General features: G+C 36.8%; 1 protein-coding gene across 4 annotated transcripts in view; it reads left to right on the top strand.

Moving 5' to 3' along the window:
- FER (FER tyrosine kinase) overlaps positions 1 to 24,666 on the top strand; it is a 156,173-nt gene that overhangs the window by 35,844 nt on the left and 95,663 nt on the right. For all 4 annotated transcript variants that reach the window (XM_064641023.1, XM_064641024.1, XM_064641026.1 and 1 more), the window contains exons 6-10: positions 2,108 to 2,291; positions 3,703 to 3,840; positions 4,708 to 4,827; positions 10,442 to 10,564; positions 15,173 to 15,362. In XM_064641023.1, coding sequence (XP_064497093.1) covers positions 2,108 to 2,291; positions 3,703 to 3,840; positions 4,708 to 4,827; positions 10,442 to 10,564; positions 15,173 to 15,362 — 755 coding nt within the window. The remainder of the gene's footprint in view (positions 1 to 2,107; positions 2,292 to 3,702; positions 3,841 to 4,707; positions 4,828 to 10,441; positions 10,565 to 15,172; positions 15,363 to 24,666) is intronic.

The raw sequence follows: 24,666 nt of genomic DNA, 5'->3' as shown, positions 1-24,666 counted from the left end.
TTTATTTCCATATAATGCCATATGGTTTTTCCATGGAAAGAGGTTGTGTAGGCCTCTTAACTGTGTGTCTCCTCTCACACATTGCTTCTCAGACTCCTAGTGCTTCAGGAGTCCTCATTTTAGTCATTCTTTCTGGATTCCTTGTTTCTTGCGTTTCTTGTGCTTGATGGCCTTCTCTAAACCCTTTGCGTGTCACATATCCTTGAGATCAACAAACTGCATACTTTTAGATAGATTTAATCAGTGGTATAATGATACTCCTTTGCTAAATAACATTGTATCCAACAGCAGCTGAACACTTAGTTAACATTTCCATCACTCTTTCTGTACTCGCCCCAAGATCTCATTTCTGTGCGCATTCAGTAATCTTACAACAGATTACTAAGCTTGAATAGGTTTTTTCCCCACATGCAACTCCCTAAATATTCACACTATAATTTACCATTTCGAGTTTTAATCAGTAGCTCTCAAGGTTTCTTCTTGAGTTTTTCACATTTGGTTCCCATATTTGCTGCCTTCAGACAGCATTTTCATCATAATCTTTATCTATCAGAGCTCAACTGATATTTTCGAGGCACTCCATTGAGTGTCTGTTTCATCCTCTGAAAACTATTTGTAATATTTTGAAGTTCCAAAGCTAAGAACAATCCAGTCCTCATAGTGTCTTACTATTTCATTTATTCTCTAACCTCTCCTTTTGATGCCTCAGAACAAGGAGATTCATTGACTCTTTCATAAAGTAATGTTTCAGCCTGGAAACCTGTGAAGGTCTTCGTAGTGACCAAAGAAGAAAAAAAAAGATATTTTCGTCCTATCAACTTCTTTTACATAGTGACTGTAGTTTACTTTTTCTAACAAGCTGCTGACTCCAATGTATATGAAAGAGCATTTATTACTGTTTTACAAGTTTTTCACTCAACTTTTTTTTAGTATGCCTTCTGTGTGTGTCTGTATTTTGATTTATTGGAGTTCATAGTCCTTTGTGTATTCCTCATACACAGCTCTTCAAGGTCTGGTTTCAAACCACTGTTTGGTCACTTAGCTTCCATTTTCTTTTTTTCTAAACTGCTTTGTGATAAGAAGTAGATGTGGTTTTTATTACATAAATTATTTTAAGTTTATAAGAAATGTAGTGGTCTTAATGAGATTGGTTTAGTTAGTATATGTTTATCTGTGCAGGTAGTTGTGACTCTGCACTTGATATTTTCAGATACAGGATTCATTTAAAATTATTTTAGTTCCTGAAAAAGTAATGAGTTACTTCATAAATAATATCAAGAAGACAGCAAGAATGTCAGTAAAAGCTTATGTGTCTGTTCTGGTTACAGGTGGGATAGAGTTACTTTTGTTCGCAGTAGCTAACATGGGGCTGTGTTTTGCATTTGTACTGGAAACAGTGCTGATATTATGTCCCACATAGCTTTGCAGTTACTGTGGCAAAGAGTGGAGTAGGTGACCTCTTGAAGTATCTGCAGTTCAACACTAAACTGGTCTCATCAGCATGAACTTGATAACTGCTGATCTCTAATAGTGTAGAGCTGAGACTAGAGCCAATTTCCTGGTCAGGATATCGATGTGATAAGGAAATGTTAAAGTTGTAGGAGAAAAGCTGCTCATTGCATATGTTAGATCATACGTAGGAATAAGAATGTTTGCTCACAATAAACAATAGATTTTAAATGAATCATGAATCTGACATAGTAGGAGATCTCTTTCTTTATTAAAAATATTTATTTGCTCTGAGGCAAATAAAAGAACAGCTTGGAGATAGTCATGTGTATGAGAGTCTTTCTTTATTCTTCATAGTTTTATTATTTTTATATTTGTATCGAGAGTGGTTTTCATATACTATTATATAAAGAATTCTCACATTTCTGTTCAAGGAAAATAACTTTTTTTCTAACTTGGTTTATTAATTAGGAAATTTAGACATTTGATCTTACTAATTATCTAAAAACGGTCAGATTTTGCCTTCTTAAGAGAAGTACCTTAAAAAAATTACTGTAGAAAGAGCTGCAAGTGTGTCATAAATTTACTAGATTGATGTCATCTAAAGGTCTGTATACTTTTAAATCACCACATGTATTCTTGTTTTGTTTTCTCTTAGGAAAGGAGACTGAGAAAGCCAAAGATCGGTGTGAAAAAGCCACTATGAAGCTTCATATGTTGCATAATCAGTATGTGTTGGCACTGAAAGGAGCACAATTACATCAGCACCAGTATTATGATACTACGCTTCCTCTGTTACTTGATTCACTACAGAAGATGCAAGAAGAAATGATTAAAGCCCTGTAAGATGTATTCTTATATATTTTTAACTTGTACAATTTTATATGTGTAGTATTCTAATTAATTTGTAGGATTACTTGAAAATAAGAAGCTGTGATTGTAGTTTACCCTGGAGTAAAAACATGTGAAAAATATTTTTCTCACTACATCGACATTTACATGTACAAAAGAGTTGCTGATTTCAGGTGTAGAGCTTGGTGTGGCCTTCTGTGTGAAACATACTTGCTTAATAATCCTAATTTTGCAGGTGAATTAGTTTGTTAAACTTGAAAAAGTATAGATTAATATTGCTAATTATTTTTTCCCCTTTTTTTTATTGTCATTGTAATTCATAAAGATTCCCTTTCTCTTCAGTATGGCACCACTTTAGCTGATATTTGATTATCTTTTTATCACACTCCATGAACTATTTTCTGTAACATTTTCACACATGATGTTCACAGGCAAGGTGAGATTTAATGCCTTCCCTTGTCTGTTTTCTCCTCAAAAAAAAGTATTGTAAAAAACCTATCAGAATTTTTTTAGCAGAGAAAACATAACTTGAGATCTTGTTCAGGAAAAATGTATTGATACTTTTTTCTCTACATGTTCCTCTGGGCTAGCCAGAATTCATCAGTGTTTCTTGAGAGCTCACCATGCTCCAGATCCTGGCAAGCTATCAAATTTGTCAGAGATAAAAATGAAATAGGGAATAATTATGAAGGTACATTATGAAGGAAAGCTAAAAGGAGAATAGGAGGGTGTTTGGAGGATGCTGTTAAGACTAGTGGCACAATGTCACCTCTCTGTTTAGTACTTGGTTGTTCCCACTCTTGGAAGCAGGTAAAGACAAGATTGGTGGCTTGTACTTCCTTACAGAAACTTCTCGGTTGATTTTCTGTTTTCTTGTAAATATATATTAACTTGGGATTTATGCCTTTTTTTGTCTGAATGACAAATCATAATATAAATATATTAAGAAAAGATAGTTAAAACAATGAAGTAAAACCATTTTTTAAAGGAAGTGCACACTATTCTGTTACCCATTTTGCCTTATGGCAGAATATAGTTATTTTGTCAGTCGGAACGTGAAAATCATTACTTAGGTTATAACAAGCATGGTAAGTTCTTTGTGAAGAAGGCTGTCATCAGTGAGCTCTATATATTCCTTTTCCTTTTAATTTCTACAGTTTCTGGTTTAGCTATGCACCGAAATCAGTACAAGAAGCATGGTCTTAGAGCCAGCCTAAGCCTGTAAAGAAAAGGCCTCAGTTGATATGTTATTTCTTTGAATAATATATTGTCTTATTTTTCCCTTTTGAGCCAGTTGCAACAAGAATTTGTAGAAACAGCAAATTGAAAGTTTGAAGCATCTTTAATGCCATCTGTGCCTTCAGTGCCATGTTATACACTAGAATTTCTTTTCTTCTCCAGAAAAGGGATCTTGGATGAGTATAGCGAGATTACCAGTCTTGTAACAGAAGAGATCGTGAATGTCCATAGAGAGATCCAGACCTCGGTTGAACAGATAGACCCTAACTCTGAGTATAATGACTTCATAGATACTCACAGGTATAATTTTCATATCATGTTTCTTCCTTAGAAAATCCTGCATTAAACTTCAACTCTGCTTAAGTGGTCAGAGTTGAATTTGCTTCTGTTTGGTTCCTTTTATATTGTTACTAGTAAAACTTTATCCTAATTTGAAAATTGTTCTATTTGCGTGTATGGAAAGGTGGCTGAACCATTTATATTCCTGGTTCTAGAAAAACAAATTTCCAGTTACATGAGAAGATCCCTAACTTTGGTACTGACAGCATACTATAAATGACAGTCTAGACTCCACATGAGCTAATTTACTCATAATTGTTTATTTGCATGCATTTTGCATTCTGGGCTAAACTTGTTCTAGTATAAAGTCAGCTCTAGGTGTCTCTGTGTACTCTGCAGTTATTGCAGGTTGAGCCTGAGACCACAGAGCATGCAGATAATGCAAGGAGGTTTTTACTTTAAAACCAAAGTGTATTTCCCATTTATTGGACTATTACTCTGTATAAGTATATGCAGAATATTCCTAAGACTTCTTGCATAATCTTTTTTTGTTGTTACGTGTGAATTGATAATTGTCATGTGTGGGTTTATGACAGAAGCAGCTAAGAGTGGACCTGTTGACATTAGTAGCCCTTGAGAACCTCAATTGTGTTGTGATCTGGATTCAAATAATTTTATTACATTTTATTATCTCATAAGATTTTAGGACAATTTCCTAACATTCAAGGAAAAAGGATATGTGTCCAGTTGCTAGCTATCCTTTTATTTTGTATGCAATTTTAACTATATTCTAGTTATTAAAATATTTCAAAACCCAGCAATTTGCATTATGATCTACTCAAAGATCCATGCTAATTTTGACAAGATAACAATTATTTACTGAATTAGGTCATCAGAAGTTGCTGAACAAGAAATAGAGTTTGATACATCATTACTAGAAGAAAATGAAAACCTTCAAGCTAATGAGATCATGTGGAATAATTTAACAGCAGAAAGTTTACAAGTCATGTAAGTCTTTCTTTACAAATCTTTATCCTCTGGAAATGCTTTTATGTGTTATATGTAGGCTCACTCAGATCAATGCACAACTGCGTCCCCATTTTTAAAGTCCAGTTTCTAAAAATAGTACATTCAGGCTATGGGCTCTTTCCCATGCCAGTTTTATTGTTCCTTTGCACAAAATACTTCTCCCCAGTTCCCCCTAAAAGCATTTTTAATGTATGTTCCTCTCCTTGCCAGATAATATATACAGTGCCCCAAATCTAGCATGAGTCCTCCTTGGGAACGTCCTGGTTCATCTTCCCAAAAGTTTTTCCACATTCACTATTCTGGGAAAAATACTGAAGTATTTTGATGAAACCATTGAGTAGAGTGATGTAGTCAGTGATTGAAATTGCCATGTAGAAAATTTTCATGAATATATTTATTTCACTTGTTTTGTAAGTTTTGCTTTTGTTTTCCAAAGGAGATTCTTATTCATTTGTATAACCTTTAAAATACATTAGCATAGTAATGCAGATATAACCGTTGTATTGCATTTCACAGAGCTTTTAGCTATTTGGGGTGATGAACTACCTCTCTATATGTTTTGTTAATATATCGCCTAGTTAAATATTTTCTTTACTTTTACCAACTTCACCTTTTAATCATTTGTTATGGGGAAAAAATCTCCTGCTGAGATGATTATGTTCTTATATTACCAGCCTCAACTTTTGACATAAAATGGTCCTATGTGGTCACTTGTGAGATTGCAACTATCAATCATGCACTAAAAATGGGAAGTTATGAATTTCATTAGTTGATGATTTTTTGTTGCCTCTACTGTGTTTCAGTCCATGTTTGACTTGTTTGAAGTATTTTGTCCCTTTGGAAAGTGTAACTGATGCAAATAAGATAACAGTGATATATCGTGGGGCTTTTTATTTTTTTTTTAAATCTGATTGCTTAATCAAACTATAATCCCTATTTCTTTGAGGTTTTTCTGAAATCCAAAATCAGATTGGATCTCAATAACAGTGAGGCATTTCAAATGTGAGCATATTACTCTAATCACTGTGTTTTCTCAACATAACAGAAACTCTGTATTTTATTAATTCCTTTTCAAGGTTGGTAAACATTCTCTCTTTTTTCTGTGTAATCTGATTATTTTTCTAAATTTATTCCTTTGATAAGTATTGAAATAACTTTTTTAATATGGAGCATCTGCCTCCTTAGTCACGAAGCAGCTTCATCTTTCTTATGAAAGGATCTCTTGATAATTAAACCCCCCCAGTCCCTTTAAATACGTTTCTCTTTTTAATATATTCTGCATCATTACTAAATTGAGATTATTCCTACTTAAAGTATGTAAATGTTGTACATCTTGATGTACCTCTGCAAAGTGACAGGAAAAATATATGTACTCAATCTCCCTTTTCAATAAAATATTAAATTTTTTAAAAGATTCTGTCTTCCATAGCTCAAAAAGAGAAATAACATCTTGTTCGACTTGCCTTTTGCATCCCATTGTTTAAAAATAAGACATCAGCATATCTAAATAAAAGAGATAAAACGTTGCTTTTCTAATAAATGGTTCTGATGAAATTCATATTAGTGTTTATAAATGTATGTCTGTACATACTTTATAAATGTATGCCTGTACATACATTTGCCTACATATATATATATTCATTTTCAATATAATTTCCAGTGTGTTCTGTTGCAAATCTTATATTTATCCACATGAAATTGTCCTGTGAATTTGAGAATCAAATAGCTCTTTTAAGTGTTGCTGTCTTTAAGGCATTCACTTTCTGGTATAGGTTTAGGACTCTGAGTTTAACTGTATTAGGTCAGACCAAAGATTTACCTAACCAAACTTCTTCCTTATGTTAGCCAACAGGGAAAAGTCTTGAGCGGAGAACAGAAACAGAATGACCGTGCAATTAAATTTCCTCAACATCTCATAATTTTCATCTCAGGAATATTTTGAGACAGAAGCAGTATTTATCTTTAATGGCCACAGAGATAGTTTCTATTAGCCTTAGAGGTATTTTTCCTTTATGAACTTGCCCAGTCAGCTTCAGTATATACAAGTACCTGTTGTCCATAAAATTTCTGGTCCAGGTATTCCAGCTATTAAGTTCGTATTTTATGAACCTGCTACTTCTTAGTTTGATTTTATGGTTCTTAAGTGCTTGTTTTGGGAGAGAATAGGAACAGTCTATTCCTCTCTGTCTATGATATTGTACATTTTTGTCCAACTTCTACGCTGTGCCCTCTTTTTCACAGCCATCCTTAGCTTTATTCTGTCCTTTCACGAAACTTACTCATGCTTTATCAAGCTTGTCATCTTGATTTACATATTTTCAGGGTTACTGTATTGATTTTGAGATAAATGACCAGAATTGTGGAGGGAATCCAGATACACAGTTTAGAGGGAGGCATTCTGAAGTTCCCTATATTCTTACTCTGTTTTGTTTTTAACAGATCCTAGAGAATCATTCTGTTTGATTTTCTGACCCTAGCAGTGTATCAATAATCCTTTTGTATTCTTCACATTCAGACCCTTCCTCCTACCTCAAATAACATTATAAGATCTGCATTCTTTTTTTGCTTTTTAACTGTCCTTTTATTTGAATTATCATGAACATATTAAGCAGTGCAGATTGTTTATGAAGCTCCACTGGCCCCTGGCACTGTAAAAACTGTTTATTCTTATCCTCTTTGTCCTTCTTCTTTTAAATGCAGGCGGGAACCCTTCCTTTTCTGAAGTGCTTAGTTCTCAATAGCTGTCTTTACTCATATAACTTGTTAGCTGTGTTTTAGATATATATTTTTATAGTCTTGCCTTTAAAGCCACTGCAGCCAAAATAACCCCACAGGTATTTGCATCAACTCTGTATGACTAGAAGTTTGCAAGTAAGAGAAATGTTGATGACTTTTAAAAAATCAACTCTGTATGTGATGAAGCAATAGAAATTTGACTGTTCTTTCATATTGAGATCATGGCCTTGGATCTTCAAAATACTACCTCACTATGTTTCTGCAGATGAGAACTACCTTCAGTATCTACCAAATATAATAAGTACACATAGTGGATTTATTTCACAAACATATAAAAGATTCAAAGATATATTGATTTGTAATCAGTAATATTTGGTTTCATCTCTTGGTTTATTGGGTGTGTAATGGAAAAATGACAGCTTTGCATACTGCTTAGAGGTTTTAATACAACATATTTTAAGGAAACATGATGAGAAAACTAGCTTTTACATTTTTAGGTAAGGTTACATTTATGAATAAAATTTTGACAGAAGGAGGCAGTTGAAAGACCAGCTAACCTTTCTAAGGAATGGGAGAATTATAGTGTCTCCTGATAAATATTCATGACTGTCACTGAATAATATTGAGAAATACTGCAAAGTGTAACAGAATAAAAGTTTATGCTTTGAAGATGCATGCATTAAAAACTGAGACGAGGCAACCAGAATGAGGTAAATGTCAATCAGTGAGCATATTAATATCCAAATTAGTTTAAAAATCTTTCGAAATACAAGTTCTGTAAACTCAAACATTTATTTTTATAGATATTTGAGGCAGAATGGTGCTAATAACTAGAGAAATATGAAAGGAGGGTTTCCTGGTAGAGGGATTGTGTGGTTGTTAAAACTTAAAAGGATCATAGTGATTAACTGGTTAGTAATGGAAACCCTTTTGTAAACTGATTGTATCCAGAAGGCAAGTACAAGGCCACAAGAAAATTCCTTTGGCAAACCACAACCAAAATGATACAAGACAGATGCAGTGTTGTCTGTTCTAGCCAGTTTGAATGAAAGTTATTGTTTAAACTAAGCAATAGATGTTGAATACAAGGAGGCAATTTAGTTTAGTGTTTATATGGTTGCTTTGTTTTGTTTTCTGTACGATAAATACAAATGTCCTAAAATATCTCAGAAGTTTTGGTAAAAATTACATCAACCTTCTGTTTCAATCTGATACTCCAATATAAAATCTGATATTTTTGAAATTGTGAAAATTTAAGATGTTGTTTCTGAATGTATGTACTCATACCTTCCAGTGATGAACAGTCTTATTAATTTGGTTTTAATTTCTTGACTGTTGGTGCTTGATCATGAGATATAACATCTGCTTCTCGTAAATCAATTTTTAGGCCAATGCAATGTTGATTAAAATTTTGATTCAAAAGCTGATTAAAAACCAGGTACAGAATTGGTAATTACTTTTTTTAGCAAGGTATTAAAATCAAAAAGTTAGTTGGTATTAAGGTGGAGACCCAATGTAAGAAGACAGTAATTTCTGAGAAGTTCAGCATACGAATTTTGGTAGCTTGAAACCAATAATGTCTTTGAAAAGGGGAGCTTTGAGGATGTTACTTGGAGGGAAATGCTTTAAGTATTTATCTTATCTCAAAATAAACACATATAGAAGCTTGGTCATTTGGGAAATAAACTTTTTTTGTTCACACTATGGCTTTTTTTAGTTATTTAAGTCTTCCAAGATAAGATATGGGACTGTCTGAGTACAGACCATATGCAATCAAGATTGTATAAAATATATAGTGTGGAGAGAACTAATTCAATGTTTAGAATCAAATAGTTGAGTTTGGTATATATGGACATGAGGGAGATGGGCCTCTTAGCTATTTAGAGAGTTGACCTCCTGTTCTACTCCCTAGCCTGGAGTGGTTTTGGGCCGTAGATACGTGCAGTGGAATTACTCTATGTATTTTGCTTTTGTTCCACTCTTTACTTCAGTAATTCTATTGAAGTTGGGCTTCAAAATACAGGGGAAGCAGAGTAAGATAGTCAAAGAGGGATAGATGAATGCTGAGAAGGAAACAAGGTGTACATATTAATTTGTTCTTAAAAAATTGTTCTGACAACAGTTTCTTGAAGTCAACATATAAATATTGATATGCATTTTAGAAGTCATCATTATGTTAACTATTTACCTGCATTGTTCAGAATGCAAATATTTCTCTATATTCATTGAATTTTTTTGTTATTGAAATATTACCAGCATGATTACTAAGTGTCAGTGATGGTTTTAAAATGTAATAATCCCTTCTCTGTTAGTATGGAGTGTTCATGTACAGTTTTGTCTTTCCTTTGAATTAACCATTACCAGAGATTGTAACCTCAGAAGGGTAATTGTGGAGAAAAATATAATCACTCTTAAACCAGGAAGTGTTAATTTGTATTATTTTTTATTTCTAGAGGTAAATACAGCTCAAGTACTGATTCTATGTATTTATTTAACATGTGCTTCAGAAGTTGGAAGGCTTTCGTCTTTCATAAAGCATCTTGTAAATTAGTAATATGTTAGGAAGGCATTAATTCACAGAACCCATCATCACACATTCTGGAAAAAAGATTTCTTGATAGGAAAATTTGCAGGCAGCAGATCACTATGTAACCTTGTATATATACAGAGGAACTGTAATAATATGTATTAACAATATAAAGGTATATCCATGAAAAAACCTCAAAACTGTCAAGCACCGAGTAAGATAATCTAAAAAATAATGCTCCTTTACATCTTCAGGAAAAAAAAATACAATGTTCGCAAATGTATACAGTTTGTGTATTCACAGCATGGGTTTTTGACTTCTATCTTGCAGGTTGAAAACAGTAATAGAAGAACTGATGCAAACACAGCAAACCCTTTTGAGCAAAGAGGAACTTGTATTGGAACTAGAGAAAAAAATAGAGGAGTCTTCTAAAACTTGTGAAAAGAAGTCTGAGTAAGTTGAAATGAACTTTGAAATATAATAATTTGAGGGAAAAAATGGCTATAATGACATTCTAAGACTTAAATAAGAAATAACCACCACTAATCTTGTTCTGTTTCTGTGAGTAGCAATTACTGTGAGAAACAATAATAAGTTAATTTCTCATCTCTACAGTAACCCTTACCTACTCCAGAACTTAAATCATTGAAGAATTGAGCAGCTCCATGAGTTAATATATAATTGTCATGGTTTTGGGATGGCTCAAGAGCTGGACCTTTGGTTAGTATTGTAACTTCAACTTGACGGAAGAAGTTGGCTAAGTTCACATTGCCTCTCTGTTTGACCGAATTCCTTGTGTAGTTGTAATTTTGTGAAAGACGTTCAGAATCATGTGCAAGACTCTTTCTTATGCAGTAATGTGTTTGGAACTTTTCAGGTTAAGTTCATTCTTCATTCCATTTTCTTTTTACAAAACTGTAAATGTAAAGAATGTAATATGATACCCTGTAGTACTGCATAACAAATAGCAAACATGAGTGATTAGTGAATGTTTTATGGCACCACAAATAAAACATTATTATTAAGAACCATTCTTGGGCAACATCTTTAGCTTTTTTTCCTATCTCTGATTAGAAAAAGTATTCACATCCTCATTTAAACTGAGCTTAATACAACAGATAAAGAAATTTTGTCTGTAATTATATTTTTCTGATTCTTGTTGCAATCAGTCATAACCTTACTAACTTGCTTATAAATATTAGCTTACAGTACCAGTAGTGAATTGGAGAGCAAGTCCTTTGGGTAACCCTTCATTCACTGAAGGTCTTAAGCTCTGCCAGGGAAGGTTTAGGTTGGATATCAGGAAGAAATTTTTTACAGAGAGTAATCAGACATTGGGATGGGCTGCCCAGGGAAGTGGTGGATTCTCCGTCCCTGGAGGTTTTTAAGATGAGACTGGATGTGGCACTTAGTGCCATGGTCTAGTAACCACAGTGGTAGTGGATCAAGTGTTGGAGTTGATGATCTCAGGGGTCCCTTCCAACCCACTTGCTTCTATGATTCTATGGTTCTATGATTCTATGCAGTCTTGAAGCTTTTTGTGGAAGGAATATTGTCATACTATACTATTGTATAGTATTTAATTAATATCTAAAATTTTATGTATATGATATGAGGGTTTTAATTAGATACTTTCCTGTTCTTTCTTTGGTGAAGTTCACATGTAATCACAGTGTATTTTCCAGTTTTTGGTTCTTGACCTGCCTTCTTTGCTGCACATTACTTAAAGGGTAAACTGTATTTGACCTCATCAAGTTTGCTGGGGTATTTGGCTTTTTCCCCTCAGTATTGTTTTGTTATCAGTTATCACTCTCTGAAAATAGTTCAGACCATCCCTGTATTTCTTGCTGTGGGCAGGCTTCTCTGACTGATCCTTTAGCAGGTGTTTGCAGTGTTGAGGAGATGATTTTGGTTCAAATTGCACCAATAACTCTGTGTCTTATTAAAAGGCATGAAATCTTTCTTAGATGCCTAGTTGTAAGGTCAGAGTTTCCTCGAAATCATCCTTGTTGTGACTTGTCATTGATCATGTCTTCCTCCAAAAGAACCCATTTTCACCTTTTAAGTGCAGTGCAGAGCGATCAGGATGTTTTTATGTGTATTTACTGTCCCCAGAAGATCTCATCCAACTGTTGCATTGGGTTTCATTATGACTGCTGTCATACTATATGGCACTGTCTTGGTACTGTTATCCTGGCACTAATATCCTTTTGCATAGTCAAATGATGATATTACCTTCAACACAGAGAATGTTTTAATTATATTTTATTTATATATGTATATGTCTGGAATATCATCTGCCCTCCTGACAAGATGGCATGTTGAAAATTTAGTTTTTGATTCAGTTTATCTTTTTAACACTTTCTGATGTGTTGCTCTGACTTGCAGGGCTTCTTCACACAAGATCTCACTCTGTGAGGTTGCTAGTAGCTTTTTGCTAGCAACAAGGACTATAAAGTTTGCACTCATGCAAGCCATGGACAAATAATTTTATAGATTCCAATTCCTCTTGCATGTCTGGAGTGTGGAGCATTCAGAGCTGGATTTGGGAAAACTAATTAGATTGTAATTCATCTTGCCACCATTCAGGAAAGAGACTAGTTTGTGACTTTTCTCTTGTTACCCCTGCATCATGATATGTTGAAAGCATTTTGTGTTTGAGGATGTCAATCTACACAATGTGTGTTCACCAAGGCCTTGCTGATGATGGAAGACTATTATTTTCACAGGGTGATGTCCTTTTTCTCTCATAATGAGGCCCAGATGAAAGAACATTATCTTGAGGATAATGTCAAGATAATTGTTCATTTTCTTGTGTGCTGCTCTTTAAATGTATGTGGTTTCATGCCAAGTCTCAGTTTCAGATCCTGTAATCATCTCTTCATACATCACACTTATCCTTTTTGCATGAATGATCGTTCTGCTGATAGTGTGGAGTTTGGTTCATTAGTGACTTAGTATAATGCTCATCTATAGGAATATTATTTTTGTCTTTTCCTGCCAATGAGAATTTTTATGACGGGTTGTTCCCTTATCACTTGGAAACCTATTTGAATAGTCATTTGGCTCAGCACCACTTTGGGAAAGAAAAATCTCAATATGAATGACTTTTGCCTTTCTTTTTTTCTTCAAGGGTAGGCTTGCAAGAGGGTCTTACCTTCCAGGGATTATCCTGAAGATACAGAGTGAAAGGAAACTGTGATTTTCTTCATATTGTCCTCATTCTACATAGTTCTGGTCCCTTTACGTCGTCAATCTGTTCTTGTAGACTGTGAGAACTCTGCATGTCTTACAGACCACATGTCACTGGGTTCCAGTTGAATGCTTTTAAGGGTGTCTATATTATACCATGGACGATTCTGTCTTTTAGGCAGCTTCTGTCAAGCTTTGGTTTTGACAGTTCTTTGGGATAATAGAGTCATCTGGGTAGCTGCAGATGTTCTAAGTGCTTGTCCTTTAGTAATGATTTAATCATGTTTGTCTCGAGGATTCAGGGCTATGAGGGGTATTCAGAGGAGATCCATAAAAACAAGCAGAAGACAAAAAGTTCTTATAGAGATCAAATTATTTAGCTTCATTAGAAGACGGTTATAATGCAGTCCAGAAACACTTACAAAGTAGAGGAAACAACAGATATCTCTAACTTGATGCCAGATGAATTTATACTGGATGTGAGGTGAGTTTAGTAGTGCAAATTATCATTACAACAACTATCCAGAATGCAGTGAATTTCTCATTGCTGGAAATCATTATCTAAAATTTTATTCTCTAAAGGACAGGGAACCCTAGTGTTTTTATATTCAGTCAAAAGTGAATGAAAACAGTAGTTTCGTGTATATTTATTACAATGTGATTTTTGTGATAATGAAAAGAGAATGAGTGTTTGCTTGCATTGTGTTGTAGCTTTGAAAATTTTCTAGAATTGCTCTATGTGTTTATACCTTCGAATAAAGAATTATGTTGAGGAATTGTCATGCTTCTTTCCCCCAGCTTTTATGAAACAAAATATGTGTCTGTCATAGGTTTACTTGTTCTGAAAAAAACCAAGGGGGAATTTTTTTCTTTCCCCTGCATTGCTGTATAAGAAAGATGTTGAACGAGGAAGGGGGAAGGTGTTTGCCTAGGATGATTGATCCACAGGAAAGAAGTAACCAGCAGATCCACATTCTAAGCTGATGACCCTCTGAAGACTCTGGGGAGGGGTGATGAATTTTTTTTTTCCTCTCCTTGGAAACTGGAGGCACTTCACTTTTACCTTAACTCAGGCAAAGGTGTGCATTGGAGGGGTCCGAGGTTCACTTTGTTTTTTGGCCTGGTCATCTGGCTGTTTTCTGGCCCCGTTTACCTCCGTTTTTCCTGCGCCCTGTTCTGCCTCCAGCCCAGATCTTCTCGAATTTCATCGGAGAGGCTTAACCCATCTGCAGAGGAACCTTTTTTTGGAGGAGGTGGCCCTTTCCCTCTTCCACTCCCGTGTTTGGCAGTGGCTTGTGCCCATTGACAAATGGGGGGGGGAGATCCCAGCCACAGCCAGCCGCGGACAACATGAGTTTCGTGGGAAGAGCCCGCTTTTCCCCCCTTTCCCCTTCCCTTTCTTGGTGTGGGGGGGAAATCTTAATTTTTGGCTTCTCCTGCACTGGGGCCCCGTGCGGTGACCACCAGGGCCCAACAGCACCCCCTGCTGACTGCCACAGAGCAACTGCAGGCTCTGCTCCTCTAGCGATCCAACAGCCCCCCTGCCGATTGTGGTTAGAATTGCGCCAAATGGCAGAAAGTAGTGAACTATTTCCTTTTTGAAGGGGATTTTGGGGTACAGGATTATTGTTGGTTGATGCTGTGTTCTTTTGTTTTCTGTTAATACACATATATCCTTTAATAAAGGGCTGTTATTTTTTCTTTCTCCATACTTCCTCAGTTGGAGCCTTGTAATTTCGGATTTAGAATTGTTTAGAGGGGGGAGTTTGGTCTTTCTCATAACTCCTCCTTAGCAAAACACTTCAGTCTCATTAAACTCAGCAGTATCTTTAATCATGTATATTTTTAAATTGTTATTTTTCTTTGCAGCATTGTACTCTTGCTGAGCCAAAAGCAAGCACTTGAAGAACTTAAGCAAACAGTTCAGCAATTAAGATGCTCTGAGGCAAAATTTGCAGCCCAGAAAGAACTACTGGAACAAAAGGTTCAAGAGAATGATGGGAAAGAGCCGCCACCTGTAGTGAATTATGAAGAAGATGCAAGATCAGTGACTTCTATGGTAAGTTTTACATCTGTTTTACTGAACTGTGTAGCTTTGCTGTCCTGGGATCAGATTATCCAGATACTCACTGGGGTGACTAAAGTGAATGAACTTCACTTTGCATTTGTGGAAACTTGTTTGGACAAACGGTTCAGTTGTGTGGGTTTTCTTATTTTTTAAGTTGCAATAACTTGTAACAATCCATGTCTGTGGTCTTGGATTGGTCTTCTGTATACTTGATGCTTAGATTCTCACTAGACTATTTTATTATCGAAAGTGTTAACCCTTAAATAGATTTAGTAAATGTGACTGAGCAGCTATTGGTAGTTTCCTTGGGTGTGTTGAAGAAATATATTCACAGTTGTAGATATAAAATGAACAGTAAAAGCTCACTGCAGAATCACTGCACACATTATGTAATAGAGAAATTAATTTTATGTACTGTAGTTACTCTTTGCCTGGAGAGAAATAAACACTGGTTTCTTTGCAACTTATTTTCAAATGTTTACATGCTCTCAATAATCAAAAGGAACTTTTTGTGCTCTGAGGAGACCCCATATATGTTTTTTTCCTCTGTCAATTTGTGGAACCTAGTTTGATTCACATTCTACAGTTATCCTTAGTTGTCAGCATTCTCTTGCTTCCACTGCTTTTGAATATTTACAAGGCGCTATGGGATGGTTGTTGTTTACGCTGGTACAAAACATTATTTTTCAAAGCTTTTATGCTTGTCATGACGTAGAAGGGGTTGACAAAATGAAAAAAGATGATGAAGGAGAAAAGAAGAATAAAATAATGGTTGCAAAAGATTAGGAGATTTGGAATCTTTTTTGGGTAGGCTATTTTGTTAATAATATTTAATATATTATCCTGTAGTAGTGCTAGTGAATATTGTCTGTATGGGTTAGTTGAGGTGATGAGTCTAATCATGAAAATGGTACTCTTCTGCTTCAGTTCAAGATTGCTAAAGTCTGCTTTCTGGTGTCCAAATCTCTGTTTCAATGGGTGGGAGAAAATAATCCCATGTGCTGAGTACAGGCCTGCACATGGCCAGCAGCACAAAGGCATGGAAACTTCATCACTGGTAGCAGCACAGTGAGCTGCCAGGAGCAAGGGCTCCTCACCTGTTCGTCAACTCTGTTTTAGTCCCCTGTTCTTTACCATGGCCATCTGTGTCTGCTGTTACACTGCTAATCCATATAGTAAATCTTTTTCTTTTAGTTTTCTTTTTTCCCTTTCTTGGCTAGGCTACTGCAGAATTACTAGAGATTACCTTTTATTTGGAATTAGGAATTTCTAGAGTACTTGTCGTCATTTCCTTTTTTGTTTTCTTTTTTCCCCCAGAAAATTGATTTATATGGCAAAGAAGTTATTTGAAACTTCTCAAAAGCTGGTTGCAGCTGCCAGCATGGCACCCGCAGTGCCCTTGGCCAAAGGCTGATGTCACAGAGTGGCTGGTTCTGTGTCCAGGGCAATGTGGCCTCTGGTGGAGGGCAGGGGAACCTGACAGTGGAGTCATAGAACCATAGAATGGTTTGGATTGGAAGGGACCTTAAAGTTTGTCTATTTCCAGCCCCCCTGCCATGGGCAGTGACACCTTCCACTAAAGCAGGATGCTCAAAATCCCATCCAGCCTGGCCTTTCCTGGAAGGAAATGGTCATGGTTCACTGCAACCTGCACTGGATCCTGTACATCCTACTGCTTACACGGTTTTTTCCCTTTAGGACTTGCAGGAGCTCCTGCACTCCCGTACCAGCTTTTAGAGTGGAAGTAGGCAGGAGCTTAACCTACTTGATCATGTTGGTATTGGCCTTGCCTTCTAGGGGGGATTGAGTTGGTCATAAAATGACTCCATGCCTGTGATGTTGGAGAAGCCCTTACCTCTGGGTGCTGGACCATCTCAGTAGAAATGCTGAGAGGAGGTGTAGACTGGGGCGTTCTGCCCTTTTACAGCCTTTTTCCCAACTGGTCCCTCCACTAAGCCAGAAGTAGTCACACTCTTGTCTCTGCACACAAGGAGACCATTGCTGTTACCCTGCAGCACAGGAGGGAGTATTAAGGTGGTGTTTGGTGACCACTCTCAGTACCAGGGCTGTCTCCTCTCTCACAGCCCCTGCCAAATGTTGTATTCGCAGCAGAGCAAGACTCTGCTCAGGTGCTGAAACATCTCCTCTTTCAGTTTACTAGTGTTCTCCCTTGTCATATCACTACCTACCACTTCCAAAAATCACTCTCCATTGCTTTTAGAAGCTCCTTTTAAGTGCTGAAGGGCTGCAGTGGAATCTTCCTGAAGCCTTCTCTTTTCTAGGCTGAACAACTCCAATTCTCACAGCCTGTTGTTGTAGGAGAGGTGCTCAAGCCCTGTGATCAACTTAGTGGCTCTCCTCTAGACTTGTTGCAGCAGGTCCATGCCTTTCTTCTGCTGAGGATCTCAGGCCTGGGCACGATACTCCAGGTGGGGTCTCACGAGGGCAGAGTAGAGGGGGAGAATCACCTCCCTCGATCTGCTGCCCACACTGCTTTGGATGTAGCCCAGGATATGATTGTCCCTTTGGGCTGCAAGCCCATGCTGTTGGCTCACGTTCAGCTTTTTGTCTACCGCACCCCCAAATCCTTCTCAGCAGAGCTGCTCTCAGTGTGTTCTCAGTCTTTACTCCTGTCTAGGATTGTGCTGACCCCACTGCAGCACCCCATGCTTGGACTTGCTGAACTTCATGAGGTTCTCATGGGCCCACTTCTCAAGTTTGTCCGGGTCCCCCTGGATGGCATCCTGTCCTTCTGTTGTGTCACCTGTGCCCCTCAGCTTTGTGTCATCTGCAAACTTGCTGAGGGCACATTGGATCTCACTGTCTGTGTCATTGATGAAGATATTAAAGAGCATTGGTTCCAAGGCAGAGTCCTGAGGTGACACCACTCACCACCAGCCCCACCTGGACATAGAGCCATTGACCAGAGCTCTCTGGCTGTGTCCATTCAGCCAATTCCCTATTCCATTTGAAGAGTGGCCCACCCTTCAGATCCACATCTCTCCAACTTGGAGATAAGGATGTCACGTGGGATCATGCTGGAGGCCTTACAAAAGTCTGGGTGGATGACATGAGTTGGGACTCACTCTTGCCTTGTTTGCTGCTGCAGTCAGTCCATCATGGGAGGCCACCAGATTGGCCAGGCATGATTTGCCCTTATTATGAGTGAAGTATGGGAATATGACTGACTTAAATGCTGCGTGATTCCCCTTGAGTAAGTTTTCTTTAACTGTTGAGCTGATATTCTGTGTGAGTAAAAGTGACTAAAAAGAAAGAGATACAACTGCAGTGTAAATTAAATTTTTTTTCAAGTTGTTATGCCTTGAGAGGGCAGTCTTGACTATATCTCAAGATGAAAACGTAATACACTGATGGGCTGTTTGTATAAATAAATATCCTGGTGATTTTTATGATAGGATTTTTTTTTATTTTTACTAAAACTCTTTAAAATTATAGAGCTGCTAAATGCTTGGAAATGAAATATTCTTGCTGCTAATAGCTCATCCTCGTGTCATTCCAGAGAATCATTGTCTCTTTAGCTATAAATTTGTTTAGGTTTCTCCTCTTTATGTGCAGTTCATCTAAATGTTGCTCTGATACTATACTTGATTGTGGTTATTTATTCCTCTTCAGAAATTAATTGTAAATACTTTCTTAAGAATTACAAAATCATAATTGACTTGTGTTGTCGTCATCCATATGAAGTAAATTTGCATGTCCTCAGTCACAAGTGAGGTTTTTTTGTAATTTAAAATTAAAAATAGGATATGCAAAACAATTTTGTACAATTTCATATTTCTAAGTATTTATATGGCATCATATAAATACAGCCAATTTCATGGTGTAAGAATTCTCAAATTGTTTTGTTTTCCATATCTTACATTACATAGCTGTATAATAGAATGTCAGTCATGGCTGGGCTTCGCGAATGAAGATTTGGGAAGGCTCTGTCCACGTTTGTTACAGGCACGCTGGTGGCTTATGGGGCCAATACGAGACAGACATATCCGATTGCAAAAGGCACAGCAGAAAGACTCCTTAGATGGTGTATTCTGCAAGACACAATTCTTTCTGTGTTGTCTTTTCTTCTCAAGGGTGATCCTGCGTGCATTCTCAAAGGAGACAGCTGCGTTATAGGTGGTGTGTCTCCAGACCTCCCGATTGGAGGCCAGAGTAGACCAGTCATGTTGATCAATATGGCCAAGGCTGAGATGTTGTTTCAGGGAGTCCTTGTATCTTCTCTTCGGGGCTCCTCTGTTGCAGCAGCCAGTGGCGAGTTCACCATAAAGCAAGATCTTAGGGAGGCGGTGGTCCTTCATCCTGGAGACGTGCCCTGCCCAACGCAGCTGTGTTCTCAGCAACATGGCTTCAATACTTGTGACTGCTGCTTGTTCTAGAACAGATGTATTGGTCACATAATCTGACTAGTGGATGTTTAGGATTGTACGGAGGCAGTGTTGATGGAAGTGTTCTAGGAGTTGCAGGTGGTGGCGGTAGATGACCCATGATTCGGAGCCATATAAGAGAGTAGACAACACTATGACTCTGTAAACACTGATCTTGGTACTTTTCTTCAAGTGTTTATTTCGCCAAACTCTTCTATGAAGCTTTCTGAAAGCACTACATGCTTTTGCTAACCTTTTGTCTGTCTCTCCGTCAATCTTACCGTCCGAGGAGATGAGGCTACCTAGGTAATTAAACTGCTGGACTGATTTGAGCTCTGATTTGCCAATGGTGATATGGGGATGATGGAAGGCTTCCTGATGTGCAGGTTGATAGAGAACTTTTGTCTTCTTTAGGCTGACTGCCAGCCCAAAAAGCTCGGCAGCGTCTGCAAAGCAGGATGTTAAACGCTGCAGAGCTGCTTCTGTGTGGGCAACAAGGGCGGCGTCATCAGCATAAAGCAGCTCCCGGACAAGATGGTTTAAGGTCTTGGTGTGGGCCTTCAGTCGCCTTAGGTTGAATAGGCTTCCATCAGTATAATATCGAATGTAGATACCGTCCTGATCATTGAGGTCTGCCGTGGCCTTTTGGAAGCATCATGCTGAAAAAGACTGTGAATAGGGTTGGTGCGAGAATGCAGCCTTGTTTCACACCATTAGTTACTAGAAAGGGCTCAGAAAGTGCATTGCCATATCTGACTTGGCTGTGCTGATCCTCACGGAGTGAAATGATCATTTTAAGGAATTTAGGGAGACAACCTAAACGTTCCAAAATCTGCCACAGACCTTTTCTGCTCACAGTATTGAAAGCCTTGGTGAGGTCGACAAAGGTTACATAAAGACCTTTGTTCTGTTCCCTACACTTCTCTTGCAGTTGTCTGAGGACAAATACCATGTCTGTGGTACTCCTGTTGGCTCTGAAACCACATTGGCTTTCAGGTAGAATTCCTTCTGCTATAGCAGGTATTAGTATTCTTGCCGGGATTTTGCCAGCAATGGAGAGCAGAGTAATAGAATACTAACAATGAAATTCTGAAATGCTGTTAGATGTGTCATTATAGGCCATGTAATGTTACATGTGTGTTATAACTTAGTTTTCTTTTTCGTTTTTTGCCTCTATAGGATGTTTCACGTTCTGCTTATGTCTTCAGTATGTTTTGGTGTTGTTAATATATTTTGTTTTTTGTAGAATGTTAGCTGTGTGTTGTAGGGAAAAAGGAAATTGCTGAATGATTCTATTTTGTTCAATCATGGTATCATAGCCAGGAGTTTAAAAAAAAATCTATTTATGCTTATTCCTGAACATTATATTAAACAATTTTGTTGTTGTATGTGGAAAAATGAAAACGTAAATATGTTTCTAGCAGTTATACCTTTCTACTGAGCTATACATGAAAGACAGAGATAATTATAATGCTGAAGGTTCTAGAAGTTTAAAATCATGTCTTTGAGCCCCTTACAGTTATGCAGTTATACTACACTCTGTGTTAATGGGAGAATCATAGTTTACATTTTCTTCTGTACTTATATTAAAGTACTGGAGATAGATACTTAGAAAAAGCTGGCTATTCCTTGTAAGCAGATATATTTTGCCAAAAATTTAGTAGTATCCAAACTGTTACATATCTTTAACCAGTAACTGGAAGCTACTTGAGCTAATTTTTAAATGTTTAGATGTTCGGTCAGTGGATGTATGGCTTGTCATTTGTCCTAAGAGACATGTGGTATTTTTGTTGTCAATATGATCAACAAAGCATGGCAGTAGTCCATGGCAATTAAAGTGAAGAAAACAACAGCAACAAAATGTTGTATGTCTAATGATCAGATTTAGAAATAAAAATATAATTAATTTTTTGAATATTGCAGTGCCAGCCAAACATTTACTCAGGTAATTAAGTACAATTATGATGATTTGCATTTCATGGTAGGGCTTTAAAATTACAGCATCAGTATTGCCTTGGAAATTGTTACAGAATAGGAAATCTTCAGGGAGTGCTTAAACCAGGCAATGGATTTAGTTAATTTAAAATAGTAATTAATCTTGTTTAGCAATAATATAATGAAATCTGTGTGCTACTCTTATTCTCCTTTTTCCTTAAATGGTAAAACCAAATTTTATAAAGACACATTATTTTTAAGAATATGTATTTAAAATTATATGTGTTCTCACTATAGTAATGTTTCATACAGATTTATTTTGTGCACTGCAGCACATACTGGAACATTTGATAAAACTGAGACTTGGTATGTGAGCTCTGCAATACTTGAAAGACTTGTCAGCAGGTGGAGCTCAGTGCCAGAAGACTAGTAACTACTGAATAATCCAAATCTTGTAGCATAATTACTCGAATATAAATATTCACTTCACATCTGATGGCTTCTACTGTTTGTCATTCCTTTTTAAAAGGCTTCAGAGATCTTATTCTTAGTGATTGCTGTAAAAGTAAGATAAGCCCGCTTTTGGTGAAGATTGTGGTAATTAAAAAATTAGTTCTCAGTCGTTATAGAAGAAAAATATTAAATGCATGAAGCAGAGCTGAAGTGCTACTTTTGTTGTTTGTAAATCATTCTACCTAATGTGAACGTTTTATCTTTCCATTTCACTTTCTAGAATCCATGACTCCTAATAATGTGATCAACAAACCAATAGTCAGTCTTCCGTTGCAGGTTTGGGTTTGAGGTGAATGTTTTCAGGACTGTCACTAAAATTGTAATTGACAAATTTAATCCATTGGTATGTTTTGAATTTTTATTTCCAGGAGTTGGCCGTGTGATTGAAGATGCTTCATTACATACATTTTAGATGATGGATCATAAGGTCCTGAAACATAGTCAGCTGAGAGATTACCTACACTTTTGGGCGTCTCCTTTTCCCATGCTGTCTGAGGTTATATAGGAACTTTATTTTCAAACAGTTGCAGGAAAATGATTACCTTCTATGCCAGCCCATTGCAGCAATAGCAGAAAGCTTAACAGTAGAGATAAGTTTATCATTTTTCTTTCTGATTCAGAAGATTGGAGGCATTCTTATGCTTTGTAATGCATTGCCAAACATCTTCCTTTTCTATCCATGTAAGTAATTCTCTACTGACTTGGGGCTCATCACATTTATATAAAACTAGATTGTATTAGGGCATGGTAGGAAAGGCCTTCATGGTTATTTGAGTTATATATTTATAAACCTTGTACACTTCCACTATGCTATTCCAAGATTTTAACTGTCTTGTCAATAGGAACAGGGCCAAAGTTAGTCTGTGCAGCACTGGTATCCTTACCCTTTTTTTTATTTTAGTCTCAGCAGAGTAAAGGCTGCCAGTGCAGTCATGTTGTAGAAATTTTGCCTATTAATTCATAGAGGACTTGGAAATAAACAGTTTTATTTGTTGGATGCCTGGACAGTGATCTTTGTTTTGGGCCACTTTCCAAGCTTGCTGTCTGGGACCTGCGTTTCTGACTTGCAAATCAGAATTTGACATGGAACAAAAATGCCCCAAATGTCAGATGCTTTTGGGAAGTGTGAAGGATGAATTCTATTCTCCTTTCTCTCGTAGTGAGTATGTTCTAGCTTCTATTTCTTCTTTTTGTAAATCTCACTTGCCAGATGGACATACGTCAGAGGATGAATAATACAAAAGGAGACACTAATGTAGCAGACAGATAAAACCGGTCATACCTTGTCCCCTGTGGGTATTACTGGCTGGTCCAGATTTTACAAGATGAGAAGTCAGTGGGGCTGTCAAGCCTCTTTCCAGTGAGCATGCCTAGAAACTTCTGAAAGAAAATATTAGACTAAGGTCACACACCAAGGCTCAGAAATTAAGTATTTCTTAAGGTTAGCAAAAAGTGTTGAACCTAGTCTCAGGGAAAGGCAAAATTAGAAGCGTGAACAAACTTTGTGAGGAATTCACGGAAACAAAACTCTTAGAATATTTGAAGTGCAGAATTAGTTTACCCTCTCAGTATGAAGACGAGTAATAAGTGCTTAAGATAAGTACATATACCTCTTTTGAACTGCCAAAAGTATTGCAAGAGCTTTCATTTTTATCTTGAGGAAGAAAGTTTCACCGTAGTAGTGTTGCAGCGCTGCATGCCCACTGGGGATTTGTTATTTCAGTGAAAATCTTCCCTGTGGATTAGGAAAGCTTCACTCAGAAGTTTCCCTTTGAGCAGAAATCACATACTGGTGTCCAGTGTATGTTTCAGTATGTGTGGGAATGTTTCTCTGTATGCTGGCAGGAAAGTAGTAACTCTCTTCCAGAATTATCACTATTGGCTTCTTGCATCTTTTTCATAGTGATGGGACTGAATTAGTGGAATTATTAACTTCTCATAGCCTCTAGGCAACACACAGGAAGTAATGTGATAGAATTTGGCTGCTTTAAATCACCTCTCTGCTTTTCTCTCTTTCTTTTTAAGTGGCTGATTAAAAATACCATTGTTCTTAACGACAGTTATTATGCTTCTAAAAGTCCTAAAATCTACTATAAAATAATTCTTGGAATTACGATTTATGGTTTTAATCTACTGCCACTGGTAGTTTATTGCTGGATTTGAAGTATATGATTTTATGGTTTGCTGTGTGGCTTCTGCTTCTTTTCAGCTATGTAGGGAAGTTCTTGTCAGCTGCAATCCAAGAAACCAGAATGCTTAATTAGTACTATGAACTTTGAGAAGAGACTGCTTGTTGGACAGATCTTTTTGATAAGTAATGACTGAAACATATGAAAGACTCCATCTGTTGACTGAGCATAATAACTCAAAGTCTTTTTGTATTTCTGCAGAAGTGTTGCCTAATTATTTTGGCTCATTGTGCTAGATAAAATTTATGAACTTCAACTTGTGTAGGATTGAAA

The sequence above is a fragment of the Pseudopipra pipra genome, chromosome Z (assembly GCF_036250125.1).
Source record: "Pseudopipra pipra isolate bDixPip1 chromosome Z, bDixPip1.hap1, whole genome shotgun sequence".
Classification (NCBI taxonomy): domain Eukaryota; kingdom Metazoa; phylum Chordata; class Aves; order Passeriformes; family Pipridae; genus Pseudopipra; species Pseudopipra pipra.
This window is presented reverse-complemented; position numbering and strand designations above follow the sequence as displayed.